The sequence below is a fragment of the Ictidomys tridecemlineatus genome, chromosome 4 (assembly GCF_052094955.1).
Source record: "Ictidomys tridecemlineatus isolate mIctTri1 chromosome 4, mIctTri1.hap1, whole genome shotgun sequence".
In the NCBI taxonomy this organism is placed as follows: domain Eukaryota; kingdom Metazoa; phylum Chordata; class Mammalia; order Rodentia; family Sciuridae; genus Ictidomys; species Ictidomys tridecemlineatus.
Window position 1 is genome coordinate 117236068 of NC_135480.1, and position 19373 is coordinate 117255440.

Here is a 19373-nt window from a genome sequence, read left to right on the forward strand (position 1 = left end):
TTCCAAGATAACTAAGCTGCATCCTTATTTGTAAAATAAGAAAAAAAATGAATTCCCCACATTTAATGGAGTGTTTCTTCTCAGACCTGTAGTGACAGACTTATTCTAGTTATAGTTATGTACACAGCCCCATTTAGAGCGTTTCTTTACCCTCCTCCCACCAAGTTCATTTCAAGAGATATCAAGGGCCAGGTTTAGAGCATCGCTGCCTCCATAGCAACCAGACTTCAGCTTCCTCAGTCACCATGGTGCTGCCTCGTCGTGGCCGGTGGTCGCTATGGTAACTGGGGGCGGGTTGCAGGCTCCAGACCGACTGGACGCATGCGCGCGGGGTCCGCGAGCTGCGCCGCGCGCCCGCCGGGCCCCTCAGCTCCCCTCGACATGGCGCTGAGGCTGCTCCCGCGACTTCGGCTCGGTGCCCGGCTGCGCGACTTCTTTCTGCTGCTGCTTTTCAGGGGTGAGTTGGCGTGTTTCTGCCGTTGGGAGGGTAGGGTCTCCCTCCGGGCGATGGAAGCAGAGCGGGCCGAAGCGGATGGTTCTGGTACTGAAGGAATAGCGGTCCCAGCTCTGGGGACTCTGGGAGTCCCGGGCCGAAGTAGCAGCGCGGATCCCTGGTAGGGGGTGGGGTTTCGAGCCGGGGTCTGTGGGGAGCCCGGGCAGCCGGGCCCCGGCAGTGGGCTTATTTCGGGCGGGCGGAGTAACTCCGAACCGTGGGCGCATCCCGGCGAGGGTCTGATCCCTGTCGAAGGGCCTCAGCTCTGGTGGAGAGCTCTCCGGGACGGTGGGCTTTAGTCCCGCAGAGTGGGCACCGCCTTCTGCGTGGACAACAGCAACTGTGGTGTGGACTCGAAAAGTCACCGGGAAGCTGCGGAGTAGTGCGGTGTCCCTAAGTGGACAGTGAGTGGCGTTGCAAAGTACCAGTGAGGCAGTACTCCGAGGCCTGTCCGGTTTCTTGGTTCCAGCTGGAGCTCTGCTGATCTGCTTTTTCGCCAGTCAACAAAGGAATCGAATTGGACAAACCCAGCTTTCCTTTTCCAGAGATAAAACTGCACGGTTATCAGTCCAGCACCTCTTTGTATTAAGCCTGGTGGGGGAGACCCTTACCCCAAATAGCATCTGGGCCATTTTGACCAGGGCACGCTGATAAACCTGAGAAATTTGTTCATAGTCTTTGCTACTTTTTGGAATTCTCATGAGATCCGTATTTCCCTGATTAGTTGAACAGAAGTGCTCTAATAGCTTCCGTTTAGTATGTATTAATACACCCACACACTCTCACGGCATTTCAAAGTCATTATTTCGTTTAGACCTTTAGAACACCTGTGTGAGGTGGATTTTATTAAACTATTTTCAGATTTTAATGGAGTCTATTTCTAAGGCTGCCTTCAGAGTAAGTGGTGTAAAACTCACATTTGCTCAAAAGCGCTTCACCAACTCTTCTTGACTAGTAAGCTTTCCAAAGTAACCAAAACTGTCATCCCTTGATGTCTTCCAGAAAATACCAATTAAACCACGAAGGGGCTCTTGGGAATGGGGGTGGAGTGTGTGTGAACAGATTTAGGAAAACAAAGATTCTTGTGTTTGATGCTTATTCTAGTAGGATGCTCAGGTTGGTGGTAGTAAAAACTAAGGGTCTGGCACAAAAATAAGAAGGATCAGTCTCAGCAAAGTTACTTCCAGAACCAAATGCAATTGGAGATAAAAGTGACCAAAGGCTAGCCAGGGGACAAGGGTGTCAGGAATGTCCAGCTCCCACTGTGTTGGTTACACTGACACTGTCCTATTCACAGACTGTAACAACTCTCTTTTGTTGAAAAGATTTGTTCACATGAGTTTGCAGTTTTTATTGCAGAAACATTTGGTAGTTTCCTGCAGGAATGAGTTTCAATTTTATGGTTTATTATTAATAATAATAAGATGCTAAGTACTTCATATAACTCTAATCTTTGATTTTGCCCTCTCTGAGGAGCTAATTTTGTGATTTTCTTGCTATAGAGTGTTGGAATTTACCTGAAGATCATAGCAGGAAGAATCAGATTTTCAAGACCAGGACTAATGACATTGAATCAAAGTGGTAGGATGTATTAATCCACTTTGAAGCCACTTTGAAGGGATGTAACTTTTTTTTTTTCTGATTGGTTTTTCCATTCTTAGGTTTATACTAACCTAAGTGTACTCTATTAAACTTTCACAAGATCTTGACAATATTGTCTTTTAAATTTTTTTAGGATTTTTTTAACTGCTATTACTATTCAGTGTTTTCTTTTTAAAAATGTCCCTGATTTTATAGCAAACATTAATAGTTAAATTTTATTGGCTTTTGTTAATTTAATATGAATTAGTGGAATTTTTATTCGGATCAGTTTAACCAACTAATCAAGTGTTCAAGACCGTCATTTGTAAATAAAATATTCCTGTGTTCAATTGATGACAGTTGCAATTCAACAAATCATTGTTAGACTTGTGTGTTTCAAGAAAAACAAAAGAACACCTGTCCTGGGAATGAGCAGTTTTAAATCAGCTGCTCATTCCCAAATGACTTGTTGATGGACATTTGTTCTTGAGTACTGCAGACTAGAGAGAGTGAATGGGTAGCTGCTAGAAATACTTAATTACAAATAATTACACTTTTGTATCTAGAAAGATTTATCAGCCACCCAACCCTAAACTGTGTGAAACTTGCTCCTAAGTCAGCACCATAGCATAGATTTAAATCAGTTCTTTTGAAAAAAAAGTAGACTTTTATCAAGCTTACTTTCTGAGGTGGCAGAATGTAACAGAAGGAGCTATGGATTTAGTGCATTCAACTAGCAGCTGTTAGGGATATGATATTAGTAAATTCCTTCTTCATAAATTCTTTGAATTTTTTTGAAGCACTAGTGGGATAAAATATGTGTGAGTGAAGTTAGGATGTATAGTGTCTGCTGAAGGATATCCTAGTTGTGAAGTTCTCTATTAAGATGTTTTTAGAATCAGGTGATACTGTATGAAAGTGATGCTGTTAGAGTTGAATGCAAATTTTAAGTTTTTGTACTCTCTAAATTCTAGTGTATATGCATATATCTTTTCTGGAGTATAAAGAGATCATGAAAAGAAAGTTTGAGCAAGCATATTCTTTTACACTCAGTTTAGCAAGGACTGTATCCACTACCGTACTGTAGTGTAGAAGAGCCTTAATTTACTGCCTCTTTGCATTTGCCATGGCACACTAACTTTCTGAAAGTTAGTCCTTGTTTCTGATGTTCCAGGAATGCTGTGTTTATGGTTTTTTTTTTTTTTTTGTGTGTGTGTGTTTGTGTGTTGGTAACTGGTTATGTTTTCTTTGTTTTTAAATAGTATCTATTATGTGTTATATATTGCATTTCCCATGCATAGTTAGTATGTATAGTGATTGCAGTGCTACTTGTGTAGAAAAATTAAACTTTTAATACAATTAGGACCATATAAACTTTTTTTACTATGTCTTCTTTCATTTACAAAGTATCTCAACACTATTGTGGTTCCCACAAATTATTGCTAAGATCAGATTGTACTATATTCTTGATGTCTGCTATGTTTGACAACCTCAGCTTCCTAGCTCTAACTAAGCATATATCTTAGTCTGTTTTTCAGTACAGAAGACATTTTTTTTTTTTTTAGTAGCTGTGATATAGTAGGCCCTGTTTTCCATGCTAAGGGTGCAAAATGAATAAAGCCCCCAGGCCCTAAAGAACCAGAATGACTGCATATTGAGTTACACTGAGCTTTAGTTGTTTTGTTTGGTGTGAGTGCATTGTATCTTCTAAAGGATATTAAAACTTTCTTGGGAACAGAGGCTGAATTTCTTTTTTATCTTTCCAGAGGAGACCCTAGTAAATGTGTCACTTGAAAGTGTTAATAGTTTTTAAACATTTTCTAGGCATTTTTAAATGTATATTATTTTCATTCCAGTGGCCTTAGGAACTTTGGGAAAGTTTCAGATTTTACTATAGTAGTTATGGAATTACGAATAATTATATCTTGGACTTATTTAATTTCATAATCTGTTTTCTGCCATCTTCCCTGTGCAGTTACAAGGTTAAGAAGAAAAACATGGAGAAATGCTTAGAAGTTGATACAAGCTGTAGGTACTACTAGTATATGTTTGTAATTACATAAAGTACTAGGGAAAACACCTGGAAGAAAGTGTACTAAAATGTAGGTAAGTTCTCTTTCTAAGTGGTAGGTCATTTTCTACTGTTTTGTTTTCCTGTATGATTCTTTTATCCTTTTGTCTGCTTTTCCAGTTTTCTTTAATGTGAGAGTGTTTATTTTATATTGAGAAGATTACATTGTGTTTTGAATTCTAGTAGATAAAATAGTGGAATTTTAAACTTGGCACTAGTAATGGAAACACTTAATTTGTTTAGTTTAATGTGATAGCTTATAGATTGTACCTTTTTCTAGCTTCTTAATGTCAGCCACATTAGATGAAGGAAGGGCTGATTTGAAGTTCAGTTGTTTGATCATGTATTATTTGTGACTCATTGAAGAGCTTGTTTGGTGTTGGCTTTTGGATTACAGAGCCAGCTGTGACATCACCAACAAATGGTTAATTGGAAAACTAAAAGAGCTGCTGAGAGTCCCTATCTCCCCTCTTCTGTTTGAACAAACAAAATAATCTGAGTAATTGCTTTGTTCTACTTCTTCAGAGTTCAGTATTTATTGAACACTTAACTGTTTGTCACACAGGCAATTCCTGGAGGAGGATCTCTGTTCTCTTCCTCTCAGGGAATAAGAATACAAGGTCAAATTAATTTCCACTGAAAGTGACTCAGAAAGGTGTTTCTTGAAATGAATCATCACCTAATGGGCCCCATCGCTCTTCCTGCCCAACATGGACTTTTTTGTTGGCTATCTTTCTCCCACGAAAATATTTAATGTCTTTAGAATGAAGTGCAGCTGTCTGAAGGTTTACAGAATGAAAATCCTGACAGCTGCTTTCCTTTACCTTTTTTTTGGCCCATGTTTTCCTCTAAAGCATCTCTATCAGAGTTATGAAATTTACATTTTAAAAAAATTTTATTGATTTATTTTTTTAGTAGTGAGAACTGAACCTAGGGGTACTTAACATTGAACCACATCCCTAGATCTTTTTATTTTTCATTTTAAGACAGGAATCTCACTAAGTTGCCACAGCTGACCTTAAACTAGTGATCCTCTTGCCTCCGCCTGCGAGTAGCCGGAATTACAGGTGTGGGCCACCATTCTCAGCAAGAATTCTGAAACTTTTAATTAGCCAGCTCATATTTATTTGGTAGTCTCCATTTTTGAGGCAGTAAAGGCTTCAGTGCACAAAACAGAGAGGTTTAAAATAATGCTGCCTTCAACTGGAAGTAATGGACAGTTTAGATAGTTAACTAAGCAAGCAGCCTTTGGATAAATATTTTATGTATTTAAAAATGAGAACACTTAACTCTGGGTTGCTGTGGCAGAGAAGAATTTTTAAGAATCATTTGGACTTATATGGGATAATTTTTATTTACATAAGCACATATTTGTGGAAATGAAAGTGTTGAGAACCAGAAAAGTAGAGGAAATATATGAGCTAATATAAATAATATAAACTAATAGTATTCCCAAGTCTATACTTGGGAATACACATATTGTTATTTGGGAATAGTGAGATATTATCATGATAAATAATAGCAGCTGTCATTTATTAATCATGTGCCAGGCATTGGATGATTGCTTTATCTGGTATCTTAGTAAGTCCAGACTACTATAACAGAATATCATAAACTGGGATGTCCATGAACAAGGTGCTAGCATATGCAGTTCCTGTGAGGTTCCCCTTCCTGGCTTGCAGGAAGTCATGGACTGCTGTGGAGTGAAAGATGCTCTGATACCTTTTCTTATAAGGGTCATCACTAATTCCATAATGGTGTCTCTACCCTCATCACCTCATCTAAACCTAATTACCTTTGAAAAGCTTCACCTTCTTATAATATTACACTAGGGGTTAGGGTTTCAACAGGAATTTCAGAGGGACACAGGCATTTAGCCCATAGCACTCAAACTGTCTTTTTGGTCTTAGCAGTATTTTAGGTCTCATTTTGCAGATATGGAATCTGAGGGTTGGGCAGGCCAATTAATTGTTGTCTACCACAGAGCACATTAGCAAGAAACTATATTACAAAGCACTTTAAATAATAGCCTAAGAAATTTGGGCTGTGTTGTGTACAGTATATAAATTCATTTGTCAGTTTAAAGCAGGAAAGTTAAATAATCAAAATGTAATCAAGAATATTAGAAAAGAAAGGGCAGTGAGGAAGCTGTCAGAGTAGTTCCACCTAACATAATTTAGTGTAAACATCTTGATGTTGAACTAGTTTTTTTAAAATATATTGCCTGTGGGGAATATGTTCCAAGACCCTAAGTGGATGCCTGAAACTGCAGATATTACTAAACCCTGTATATACAATTGTTTGTTAGCTGTTTCACTGTTGCTATCAAAAGACAGGAAGAATTTTAGTGGAGGAAATGTTTATTTAGCGCTCTGTTTTAGTCCACAGGCAGCTGGCTCCATTGCACTGGGCCTGAGGTGAGGCAGAACATCGAGGCAGAGGAAAGGGGAGGGTCCTGCCTCCTCCAGCATACCCTACCTACTTAAATTATTACCTAGTTAATCCCTATGAGGAAATGAATGCACTGATTATGATATGATGTTGAGACTCTCATAAACCAGTCATTGAATTTCTACACTTTCTTACATTGTTTTACACATAAGATTTTGGGGCTACCTCATATCTAAACAATAATAACTGTGTTTTTTCCTGTATATACATAGACAAATTTAATTTTTTTTTTCATTTTAACTAAGCACTTATGGACTTGTCTGAAACTTGCAGTTTGAGGTACAACAAGAAAACTCACATACATTTTCTTTTCCTTCACAATATTGTCTGTAGAAGATTCATTCTTTTTTTAATATTTATTTTTTAGTTTTAGGTGGACACAATATCTTCATTTTATTTTTATGTGGTGCTGAGGATTAAACCCATACGCGTGCTAGGCAAGCACTCTACCACTTGAGCCACAACCCCAGCCCAGAAGATTCATTCTTACCATAAATCTTAGCAATATCAAATGATTTTTTTTTCCTTATTAAGTCTAAAATTTCTACCTTTTCCCTTAAGGATAAAGCTTTCTGGCTTCTTTGTAGTATTTCTGAATTGCCATCATCACTACTCTTGCATTGTGGGGCTGCTATTAAATAAAATAGGATTGCTTGAACATAAACAATGTGATATTGAGCCATGATCTGGTAACCATGATGTCTACTAAGTGACTAATGGGCATTAACTTGTATATAGTTATGCTGGACAAAGGGATGATTCATGTCCTAGACAGGACTTGGCTAAAAGGCATGAGATATCATGCTATTCAGAATGACATGCAATTTCAAACTCATGAATGCTTTATTTCTGCAGTTTTCCATTTAGTATTTCATTTCCTTATTTTGTTTTTTGTTACTTTTTTACCTGCCTGCCTTTCTGCCTACCTGCCTGCTCCCTTCACTCCCCCTTTCTTTCTTTCGCTCAAACTCAGCCTAGCATATGCTTTGGCAAGTATTCTACCACTGAGCTACCTCCTAGCCCCTATGTCTGAAATATTAATATTTCAGACTGCAGTTGAGCTTAGGTAATGAAAACTGTGGAAAACAAAACTGCAGATAAGGAAGACTACTGTATCTGAAAATATGCCTATTTTAATCTTATTCTTGAAGTATGTGTTTGCTAGATTATAATTTTAGATTGACAGTTATTCTGTCATAAAACTTGGACTATATATGCCTTCTGGTTTCCATTATAACTGTTGTGAAGTCTGCAGTCAGTCTTATCTTCACTCTTATCTGATCTTGCTGTTTTTTCTCTAGCTACTTTAAAGATACTTTGACTTTCTGAAATGTTACTGCAACGTGTCTTGGGGGAATTTCTTTTAAGTTATTCTACTTATAATAATATATTGTACTCTGTATCCGTGAATTTCTTTCCTGTTATTTCACAGGTATTTTCTATTCACATATTGCTTGGCTTCTATTTTCTTGATTCTTCTCTTCTGGGACTCTGATTAAACATATCAGTCATATCTTAAACATATCTGGCTTTAAGACTGTTAATCTTTCTGTCATAATTGTATGTTCTTGACTCTCTACTGTTTTATGTTCTGTTTTCATATTTGTTTGTGATTAACTACTTCTGCTTCCAACTCTATCTATTGTTTAGTCATGCATAGAGCTTTTCTCACTGATTGCTGTTCATTCCTGAAATTTTACTTGGTTCTTTTTGTCCTCTTTTTGCTTGTTTAATTTTTTATTCCTTAAAAATTGAAACATTTTATGCTTAGCTCTTTTGTATTTCATATCTGATATTTCATATTTCAAATATCTGAAGTCTTAGGCATCTAAACCTATTTGTTGTTTCTTATGACTCTTTGCTTATAAGATGATATTTGGTTAATGTTCATCTTTGAAAACTAGTCTTAACCCAAGAAAGCATGCATTTTTGTTTTGTTTTGTTTTTAAGACCATATGTTCAGTTGAGTGCCAAGGTTGCCACTCTCTGGGATGATTGTTGCCCCTTCTCTGTCACTGTCATAGTTTGAAAATATCAGCCTCTGCTTCTCTACTTTCCTGCTGGTCTACAGGTACAGTTTCCACACTGATGTGTTAAAATGAGCAAAATTTTCCCTCAAAATTTCTCCTTTCATCTTATTACTTTCTGGTTCAGCTCACAGATATTTGGTTTGCCCTTTTAGGAGTCCCCCATTTCCTGTGAGCCCAGAGATGCATGAAAGCCATGGTTTATGCTGGATATGATATGGCATACCTATAATTCTAGTGACTTGTGAGACTGAGGCAGGAGGATCTCAAGTTTAAGGTAAACCTGGGCAACTTAGACTTTGTCTCAAAATTAAAAAAATAAATAAATAAAAAGGGTTGCAGGTATAGCTCAGTGGTAAAGCACTCCTGGATTCAATCCCTAGTACCAGAAGAAAAAAGAAGTCATAGTTTAAAATTTGGAGAATTACATCTATCCACACTAGATATTCACCTGAAACAGAGTTACTCTGTTGTAGAAGCTTTAGTGAAGACATTTAGAGGCAGAGTACAAAGGTAACCCTGAGTTTTCCAGCTGGAATCTGAAGTTCTGCTTTTTACATGATGAAATTCTGGCTCACTGAAAGGTATAGTCTTGTGAGGAAAAAAACTGTATCTGTGGAAGGTTCCATTGTTCATAGCCTTTAGATACTTTCCTAGGTGAAGGAAGGAGCATAGCACTGTGGGTGTTAGGCATTTCCCAGTTTTGCATGTGATTCATATTTTGGACCTTGGGGAAATAATTGGTTTTAATCAAACCATTTGAAAGTAATTTAAACCCTGCCTCTCTCACACTACCACCAAAATATCCACATTTCTTTCCTGTTGTTAGATAGCCCACTTTAGCTTCCAAAGAAGTGATTTTATAGGTATATCAGAGAATTTGTAACCAGTTAATTGAATTAGTCCATATTTGGTCATTATAATTGTATTTGAGGGTTTTGAAAAACTTTTTAACAGAAACTCTTTCTCTTCTGAAAATTTAGAGGTGCTTTAGAAAAGCCAGGTAAATCTAGTTTGAATCCCCTCTGTACTCTTGAGAGGTGGGCAGAGTTATCCTTCAGAGCTTTAAGGTTTTAAAATTTGTTGTTTTTTTTTTTATTATTATCTGTGCAACCTTACTTACTAGATCCAGTGTTTCAAGAGTTCCTGTGTTTGTTTGCCATGAAGAAGAAAGGGATAGCTAGTTGGTTTTGTTGGCATTCTTAATTAGATCTGATTTCTTAGCATCAGATCTGAAGTTTTCAATCTGACCATATTTGGCCTTGCTTTTAATTCTACTGATAAGAGAATGAGCTTGGAACCTTAGCTGTGAGTCTAGAAGAGTTGCTCAGGAACAACTATTTAAGTGCTTTTTAAATTTTATTTTATTTACCAGCCATAAGGAACATCAGCTTTTATGTTTTGAATAGTTAATAGGAAAAGGTGAAATCTATGATTCCTGTCCTTCAAAAGCACTTTTATGCATATAGGTGAAAAGTTTTCATATACGTTTTGGGATTTTATAACTCCCTAAAAGAAGAACATTTGTGTATCTCTGAGAAGCTGCTCTAGGAGTTCTTGGGGATACAGTCTTAAGGCATCTTCTGAAATGGATCTAACCACCACATGTAGGATTCAGAAGTGGTAAACAAATGTATCACTTTGTTATTTTGTTATTTCTTCTTTCAGTTAATTCTATTGGAGCCTGACTTTTTTTGCTAGACTATTTTATGATTACTGACTGTCAGTTTCAAATATCTGTGCATACTCTCTATACATTTCTATCTTAAGTTACTCTGCAAAGATAGGTCAGAGTTGAGACTTTGACTTATATTGAAAAACAAGTTATGCATGTAATTGTAGAAATGTTTTAATTCTGTGACTCTTATGGTGTTTCATCATGTTGGTATAGCTCCAGGAAGGGAATAGAGTTAAGTCATATGAGAAACAGCAAAATGCTGATGTGAAATAATTGCTGGAATTCCTCTTCTATCTGACTGTGGAGTCCATTTATAACAGATCTCACGCTTTTTTTTTTTTTTTTTTTTTTAACCCTCCTTCTTTCTCTCTAACTTAGGCGCTAGGACTGAGCAGACATTTCATAACATTGGATAAGGGATCTGGACCTCAATGAAGCCAAAGCAAATATTTCCTCCTACTGTTACTCTGTGGCTAATATCCCACATGCTGTTTGCAAATTACAACAAAACTCTCAGAGTGAGTTCAGAGTCAGGAAACTTTTTTGAGGAGTATGTTTTGTGTTTTGTTCTTTCTTTCTTTTTTTTTTAATTTTAATATTTATTTTTTAGTTTTCGGCAGACACAACAGCTTTGTTTGTATGTGGTGCTGAGGATCGAACCTGGGCCGCACGCATGCCAGGCGAGTGCGCTACCGCTTGAGCCACATCTCCAGCCCCCGTTTTGTTCTTTCTTGAACTCATAGGTTTTACCTTCTATGCTTTTCTTGTCAAGTACATTTCCTAAGTGTAAAGTAAATAAAATCTGTTAAAACCTTGGTTGCTTCTCTAATATGTGTGCAGCACCTTTTAGCTCACATTTTTAAAAAGCTCCTTTAATGAAACCTCACAGGAAGAAAATTAGGTGGAGTTTAGAGACTCTAGTTTTAAGCCTTATGATTTCTTTCTCCCATCCATAATGGAATAGTTATATGACCTCGTTGGTTGTAAAGCCTGTTTTTGAGTGGGTGTCACTTTATCTTCAAAGGAGAAACTATTGAATTTGGCTTTTTGGATGACAGAGAGGGAAACTTTCTTTTCCTGCCTATGTCTACCCTTCCCAAAAAGGAGCTGGGGAGATGGAGGAGGATTCTAGAAAAATGTTGCTGTTCTCCTATCTTTTACAAGGTATGACTTTAATGATTCATTTTTCTTCTGAGAGGATCCCAAGATTAATAACATGGTCTTTGCCTCTGTAACATTGTCTGTCACTGTCACTGTCTTCTGAATACACTTGTTCTTTGATATTTCCCTTCAGTGACTGTAGCTCATTCACTACAAATGCAGGACATTGGTTTTTCTTCCTGTTCATCTCTCATTCTTTCCTCAATATCCTCCTTCATGGGCAATTTCTTCCTCTTCTGAATTCCCATTTATCTGGAAGGTTTGAATCTTGGCTCTAATATATGACTCATGAAAGCCAATTCTTAAGAAAGTAGAAACAAAAATAACAGCCATCAATATAGTGAAATTAAAATTAATTCGTGTGAAGGGTTTAGCAGAGTGCCTAGTATAGTAGTAAGCTTTCAGTGTTTTGTTTTTCATCAGTAGATGGTAGAAATTTGCTATTACTAATTGTTGTTGCTACTGCTACAGCTACATCTATTATTACTATCCTATAGTTAATTTGATTCTTAATTATTCAGAGGCAAATTTAAAGTGAAGCCCATCACACAGGCTTCAGGAGCTATTCCAAGGCCCTGGATTTCACCCTGTCAGTGTGTCCTCAAATATGCAGAAGTTGTTTTGGCTACTATCAATTAAAAATTTTTTTCTTCCACTCTGTCTTCCTTTCTCTTGTACTCCTTAGGTTCTATAGTGTTGAAATGGCCATAGGCATTTTTTCCCAGCTAAGGGGAGGTGAGTTGGGAGCTATTCATTTTGGGTAATTAGAATTATAGGCAACTCAGTGTCGGAATGGCTTCCCAGAGTGTTCTGTCATGTTATTTGACTCACCTAGGATTGTGCCATGAAGCTGTAGGGCCTACCATGAAGGCTACTCTGCAGTGCCAAAGTTATAGTCTGTAATAACCATTGCAGGTAGAATGTGGTTGAAAACTGGGTAATAAACCTCTGCAGGGAGGGAAAGAGTGTTTAAGATTAACCACTCTGCAAGGAAACCTGAAATGCTGATTTTTACAATGTGAAACTTTAGATTGAAGTTTTTCTAAGGTTAACAACTGCCCTTAAAACTGAATGATTTCTAGTTAATGCATATTTGATTTTCTCATAATATTATCAATAATGATTTAGAAGTAGAAACAATCCTTGCAAACTATTAATAAATATCAAATTATTATTTTAATATTTCATATTTATTAAAATTTTTATTTACCATGCTAAAAGAAAGTCTTAATTATTCTGTTATTGCTCTAGATAGTATTACAAAATTATTGCTATATGTTGAGGTGATCAAAGATCATAAAATATGTAGGAAAAATTATAAAATACCAAAGAATTACTAAAAGTAATTTTAATGTTATCATCTCTGCTTTGCTTTTATTCCCCTGAGTTCTGAAGTTTCATTAGTTCTCTAGTTCTCCAAAATTATTACAGTCCTAACTTAGAGGACCTTCTCTTTTAGAAGCTTCCTTTATGGCTTATTTTGATGACATAGCAAGTTTTAAAAATCCAGTTTTCTTATGTTGAAAAAATTTTATCTAAAACACAGATTGTCCCAAGTTTTTCTGTGAAAACAAAAATCTAGTTTTAAGTTTCGTGAGTAAAGAAGAAAATTTCTCTTTGACATTCTTGGATTTGAAAACTGGTTCACTGATTATTTGTAGAAAAGATTAGACCTCTTATGCCTAGGGGAAAATGTCATGCCTGAACTAGCAAGCATCGAATAATAAAAGGTTTTAGTGGAGATTCCAGCATATTTTTAAGTAAGGGAACTGCCAGTATAAATCACTGAGTTTGTGTTCTAAACGGCTTATTAAATAAATAACTACTAAGAAAGGATGAGTTCAGGACAAGAAAATGCTATGTGAACAGATAGGCCCTAGGCTGTTTTTACCTGAGAGTTTCAGATTTGTCTTTCCCCATATATTGTTGGTGAAATGAAAGGACAGAAATTTCACATCGTGAGATTATTGTGCCATGTATTGTTAGGATGAAGGACATTTTTTTTTCTTAAAAAAAAAAAATATATATATATATATATATATATATATATATATATATATTAAAGGAAAAGTAAGAGAGCAAGAAAGGAAAGGAAAACACTTTAACCATAGGCACGGGCATTAAACCCAAGCATTATGGGCATTAAATCCTGGCTTCCCAGCTCTCTCTCATGGATTACTTTAATATTCATTTCAAAGTGTTAGTTGAAATCTTTACAGTGATATTCATTATTGTTTAATAGCTAGAAGTATCAGTTGGACAGCAAAATCTTGGAGTCTGCCTTATTATAGACATAGCTAGATAAGACTCTTAAAAAAAATTTCCTGTAAAGATTGTTTTAGTTCATCTTCTCTGCAAGAAGGAACTCTTATAGACCAAATATTGCTACTGGATAACTAGGCTGAGGGTCAGAGGAGACCCAGCTTTTGCCACTAATTTACATTATGATCCTAGCCAGTCATTTAATTCTTTTGTGTTAAGTTCTATACCCATAAAACAAGCATTTATTCCTCTTAACTAACATAGACATATAGGTTACAGAATTTCTAGAGCTAAAAGGTTTCTTAAAGGTTTCTTAAAGCTACAGAATTTCTCAACCTTGGTGCTGTGAACATTTTGGGTTAGATAGTCCTTATGAAGGAACATCTCTGTGTTGTAGGTTGTTTAGCAGCATCCTGGCCTCTTTGTATCAGTATGAATGTTCCAGTTGTGACAACCAAAAATGATTCCAAACTTTCCTGATGCTCTATGGTTGTCAGTATCCCAGGTGAGAAGTACTGCTATAAGACATTATTCAATAAGAAACAGCTGAGGCCTAAAGTCCAATTCCATCTATTTATTTATTTATTTATTTATTTAGGTGATGCAGGGCCTTGCACATGCTAAACAAGAATCCAACTTTATTAATACACTCCCTCCTCAATTCCCCAGATTCTACCTTGAATTAATTCATATTAATTCCATACCAAAAGTGGTGGCATATATTTAACACCAAAACAAAAAATTTGAATGCTCTGAATTTAACAATAATGTAGTATCCACTTCCACTTCTAAAGCTCTTATCATGCTTTAAGCATCTTAAATGCTTACAAAATCCTTGAACAATGCTTATTAAGAGTTGGAATGGGGGCTGGGGTTGTAGCTCAGTGGTAGAGCACTTGCCTAGCATGTGTGAGGCACTGGGTTCAATTCTCAGCACCACATAAAAATAAATAAAGGGCCACCAACAACTAATAAAATACTAAAAAAAAAAAAAAAAAAAAAGAGTTGGAATGGATTAGCCACACCAGTAAGTTTAATTGGATATGATGTGTGGGATATTGACAACTAGTGAATTTCATGCTATTGAAAAGAACAGAAGAATGTATTTCAGGAATCTAATGCTTCTTCACCAAATGAAATCGGTGTGATTTTATTTATATACAAACAGCCTTAGGTTTGTATTGAATTTCTTCTGTCTTTCATTCTTACTTTAAAACATCAAGTTTTTTTTTGGGGGGGGTGGGGGCGATCTTGGTATCAGGGAATTGAACTAAGGGCCACTGGACCTCTGAGCCCAGTCCTGTTTTGTATTTTATTTAGAGACAAAGTCTCACTGAGTAGTTTAGCACCTTGCTTTTGCTGAGGCTAACTTTGAACTCGCGATCTTCCTGCTTTTCAGTTTCCCAAGCCCCACTGGGATTATAAGCGTGTGCCACTGCACCTAGTTTAATTTTTAATAATGGAAAATCTTCACATATAATATGTAGCACTTATTAAATTTTATTTTATTATTTAATTCCATATCTGATGGCTCAATTGAGTAAAATTAGCTGTCAGAAAAGAAATGATTATCAGTCAGGAAAGCTTAAAACCATTTAGGACACACTTTGCTTTAGTGCCAGAATATATCTTCTGAACATCTGGATTTTGGAGTGCTTTCAAAGCTCTTTGTTGAGGATGTCTCTAGATTTCAGTATAGTCTGGTTAGCAGAATTTTTTTCTTTGACATATGTGTAACAAAGCCATCTATCTTTGAAAATGCCAAACTATTACAGTGTTGGAAACCTCAGATGCTTTTGTTTGAAGTTGCTTTTTTTTAATCTGTTGAAATCTTTGGATTTAGATATAATTGGGTTGTTATATAATGTGATTCTGAACATATTGGCATGCACAGTATGAAATCTGGATGTGACAGATTCTGAGGTTTGCAAACTGATAAAAACTATAGAATAAAGGACATTAGGCATTAAGGTGATTATCTGCCATGGTTATGTTTGCTTATATTTCTATTTCTCCTTTCATTAAGTACATCATAAATTATCTTGAGCTAAAGTATTGGCTAGCTTAGATTCTTGCAGGTTTCATTCTTTAAATTGGGCATCAATATTCTTTGTGATATTTTCCACTAGAAATGTGATGGAACTAACAGCTAGACATTGTTGATTGGCTAGTACTAAAGGGAAGCTAAAAGTGACTATCTAAGTTACATCTAAGTAGTGGTATGGAAGGACAAAATAGAGCTGTCACATAGAATTTATAGGAGACTCAGTGTGGGGTCAAAAGTATATCATGTAAATTGTATAATGATGGAAAAGTTTCATGAGGTTAAAGAAGGGAGCCACCATGATGTTATGTTTGGAGACATGGTTTTTTTTTTTTTTTTTTTTTTTTAAAAGAGAGAGTGAGAGAGAGGGGGGCACAGAGAGAGAGAGAATTTTAACATTTATTTATTTTTTCTTAATTCTCGGCGGACACAACATCATTGTTGGTATGTGGTGCTGCTGGGGATCGAACCCGGGCCGCACGCATGCTAGGCGAGCGCGCTACCGCTTGAGCCACATCCCCAGCCCCGACATGGGTTTTTTTAATTAAGAAAACTAATAGTATAAATTTGGTTAAGTTTAAAAAGTATACATAAAGAAAAATAATCACTCATAATCATACTGTCTTAGGGCATTATTGCATGAACTTAAACATTTTTATGTATTTAGTCATTTTTCTATCCATTTGAGATTAATATAATTGATACTCTAAAATTTGTATTCTGCTTTTTAAAATTCCCTTCTTCAAGTTGCCCTGCTTGCTCTCTGTATTTCAGCTTTCTTGGCTTGTTTTTATTTTGCATCCATGCTCAGAGATATCACACTTGCTGCCCATTGTATAGGATGTGTTCATTACCCACCTTTTTGCATACCTGGACCGTATTTATCCATCCAGTTCAATCTTAAATGTCCTTCCTGAGGTATACTTTCCTTGATTCATACCTTCTGTTATACATTTTTATAGTACTTTTTCAATGATAATTAATGATGTAGAATAAAATATGTTTCGTTTATGTATGTATTGCTAGAATATTTTTTAAAATTCAGTGCTAGGAATAGGACCAAGAATTTTGAGCATGCTAGACAAGTGCTTTACCACTGAACTATAACCTAGCCCTCGAATACATTTTGTATGTAGGCTGTATGGGGATAGGAATTGTTTGCTGTATTTCTTAGCCTCCAGGACAGTCAGGGTAGGTGTAGGTGTTCAGTATTTCTTGAACAAACAAGGGAATGTATGAATAAATGAAGAAACATAGGCAACAGATTGCTTTCTTCGTATACAAATATTTGTTAAAATTCAGTTGGCCCTCTGCTTTTGAGAGTGGATATGCTTCTGCACCTTGGAATTTACCAATTGCAGAATAAAAAGAGTTGGGAAAAATGTATTCTAAACATGTATAGATCTTTTTATGTTATGATGTAACTATTAACATAACATTTACATTGTGTTAGGATGTTATAAATAATCTAGCGATGATTTAAAGTTTACTTGAGTTGTCTTAGGTTATATGTCAATGCTATGCCATTTTATACAAGGTTCTTGAGCATCTGCAGATGTCTTGGAATCAATTTCCCTAAGATACTGAGGGACAACTGAATGTGCTTGGTAGTGAATGTCTATTAACAGTGAATCTTTTTTCAAGGAGCTAACACTTTATTAAGTGTTTTTTCGAGTCACAGCTGTTTTTAACCAGGATAGCCCACATTCAGGTTTACTTTGTTAGGCATCAGGGCTAGAAGGTGGCTGCTGAGGATGGTGCTTATCCACTGCTTTCAAATTAGTAAGTAGATTTGGGAACCCTCTCTTCTGCAGGCTCACCACCCACCCCCATTTTTTTTTTTTTTTTTAGTCTGTGTTCCAGTATCAGGTAACCAATAATATTGAAACTTCTGTATCAGAACTCTCTTAATACCTGACTGGAAATTGTGTGTGTATTGTGTGTGTATCACTTACCTTGCAAACATGCAAGCAGTCAAATGTTTGTTTTTCTTGCTGTAGAAACAGGACCTGAGGGGAGTTTCAGGCTGCTACTGTCCCACCTCTTTACAAGCAAAATCATTATCATCTAGGTGGCACCTTTTCACAACTAAATGCCTAAGATGATAGATGGTTGAGTGAGCTGATCTTAACAGTGGCCCCAGGTCCTAAGAACAGGAAAGACTGACTTCATCACTGAGTTGGGGGAGGACAAAAAAGGGGCACCATGCTGCCAAATGTTTCCCAGCAGATACCATAGCAGCTTGATGCAGCATCTCCTGGTAGAAATATTGCCAGATCTAACTCTAATTAGTCCTTTGAAAATGTGGTTCATGGCTTACAGATGAGCAACTTATAAAAATGCATGATCTCAGGCTCAACTACAAATGCAGTGAATCAGAATTTTCATTAAATATACAAAATGCCCAGTGATTTGCATGCATGTCAACATTTGAGACACACTGGGTTTGGTAGTTGTATAACACATGTATAATGTGTTATATTACACATGTATAATGTGTAAACTGACTGGTTGCAGGTCAAGGTTATAGCATTTGGAAACTTAAGTCTTAATCTTAGATCATGATGTTTAAAGGTGTTTGATCTAGAGTTTCTTCTGACTAGGTGAAAAACTGGCCCCTATTCAATATGGTTATGTTGCAAGTAAATGAAATAGTCATAACTTAGTACTTATGTACTGTTTTTATTTAGAACATTTTATTTCCATTTAATTTGTCTGATTTTGTTTTTTATATGAGAACAAAACATTCAAGGTAGTCATCTTGTGCCAATGGGGGATAATGTTTTTCATATTTGTATTTGTGTATGCAAAGAAATATTTAGAAGGTATTCTAAACGGGTATTTTTTTCACTTAGGTCTGGCTTATTCTGTTATCAAACCTAATTTTAGCAAGTGAAGAAATAAAGTTGGTTTGTTCCCTTTTCCTGTTGAACTTTTTGCCTCTCACATTTGTTCAACAGACCAAATATTGACAATTTTATGTTTTCTTTCTAAAATTTAACTACTTTTAAAGGAATTAATCTAGCAAGTGAATCATTTTTTCTTTGCTGTACTTAAATATAATTATTAACATTGTCTGGACCTTAGAAGGACCAGATACTAATAGAGTGTGTTCTAAATTTAGTACAAAGAGGAATGAGCGAGGATTCTATGGTCATTTTCCTGATCTGTTCACTTTCATCCAGGAAGGCTGGGTCTGTGGATAACCCACAGCGTATATGACAGAGCTTTGTATACTGAGACAAACATTAAGAAAGGGCCTTTATGCTCATCATACTGAATATGATATACTCAGTAAGTATATAACAGCATTAAGTTACGTTGGACCATTTATTTTAAGGTTCTTCTCAAATCCAGGGTCTAGTTGTTGGGACAGATATTTACTTGGGACTCTAATCACTTGCTTTTTCACTCAGGAACAGGCAGTCTTTTTTTTTTTTTTTCATTTCTTTTATTGGTGCATTATAGTTATATATAATGGTGGGATTTGATGTTATATATTTGTACATGCACACAATATAACAATATAATTTATCCAATAACATTCCCCAGTATTTCTCTTGAAGTCTTGTTCCTGTTATCCAAAAGCTAGTTCTGCATTTTAC

At 36.2% G+C, this 19373-nt stretch overlaps 1 protein-coding gene across 1 annotated transcript in view; it reads left to right on the top strand.

The window, feature by feature from the left end:
* Positions 1-301: 301 nt before the first annotated feature.
* Positions 302-19373, top strand: part of Jam3 (junctional adhesion molecule 3) — a 72350-nt gene continuing 53278 nt past the window's right edge. Inside the window, exon 1 of the mRNA XM_005337516.5 lies at positions 302-457. Within this exon, the coding sequence (XP_005337573.3) occupies positions 322-457 (136 nt within the window). The 5' untranslated portion in view covers positions 302-321. The remainder of the gene's footprint in view (positions 458-19373) is intronic.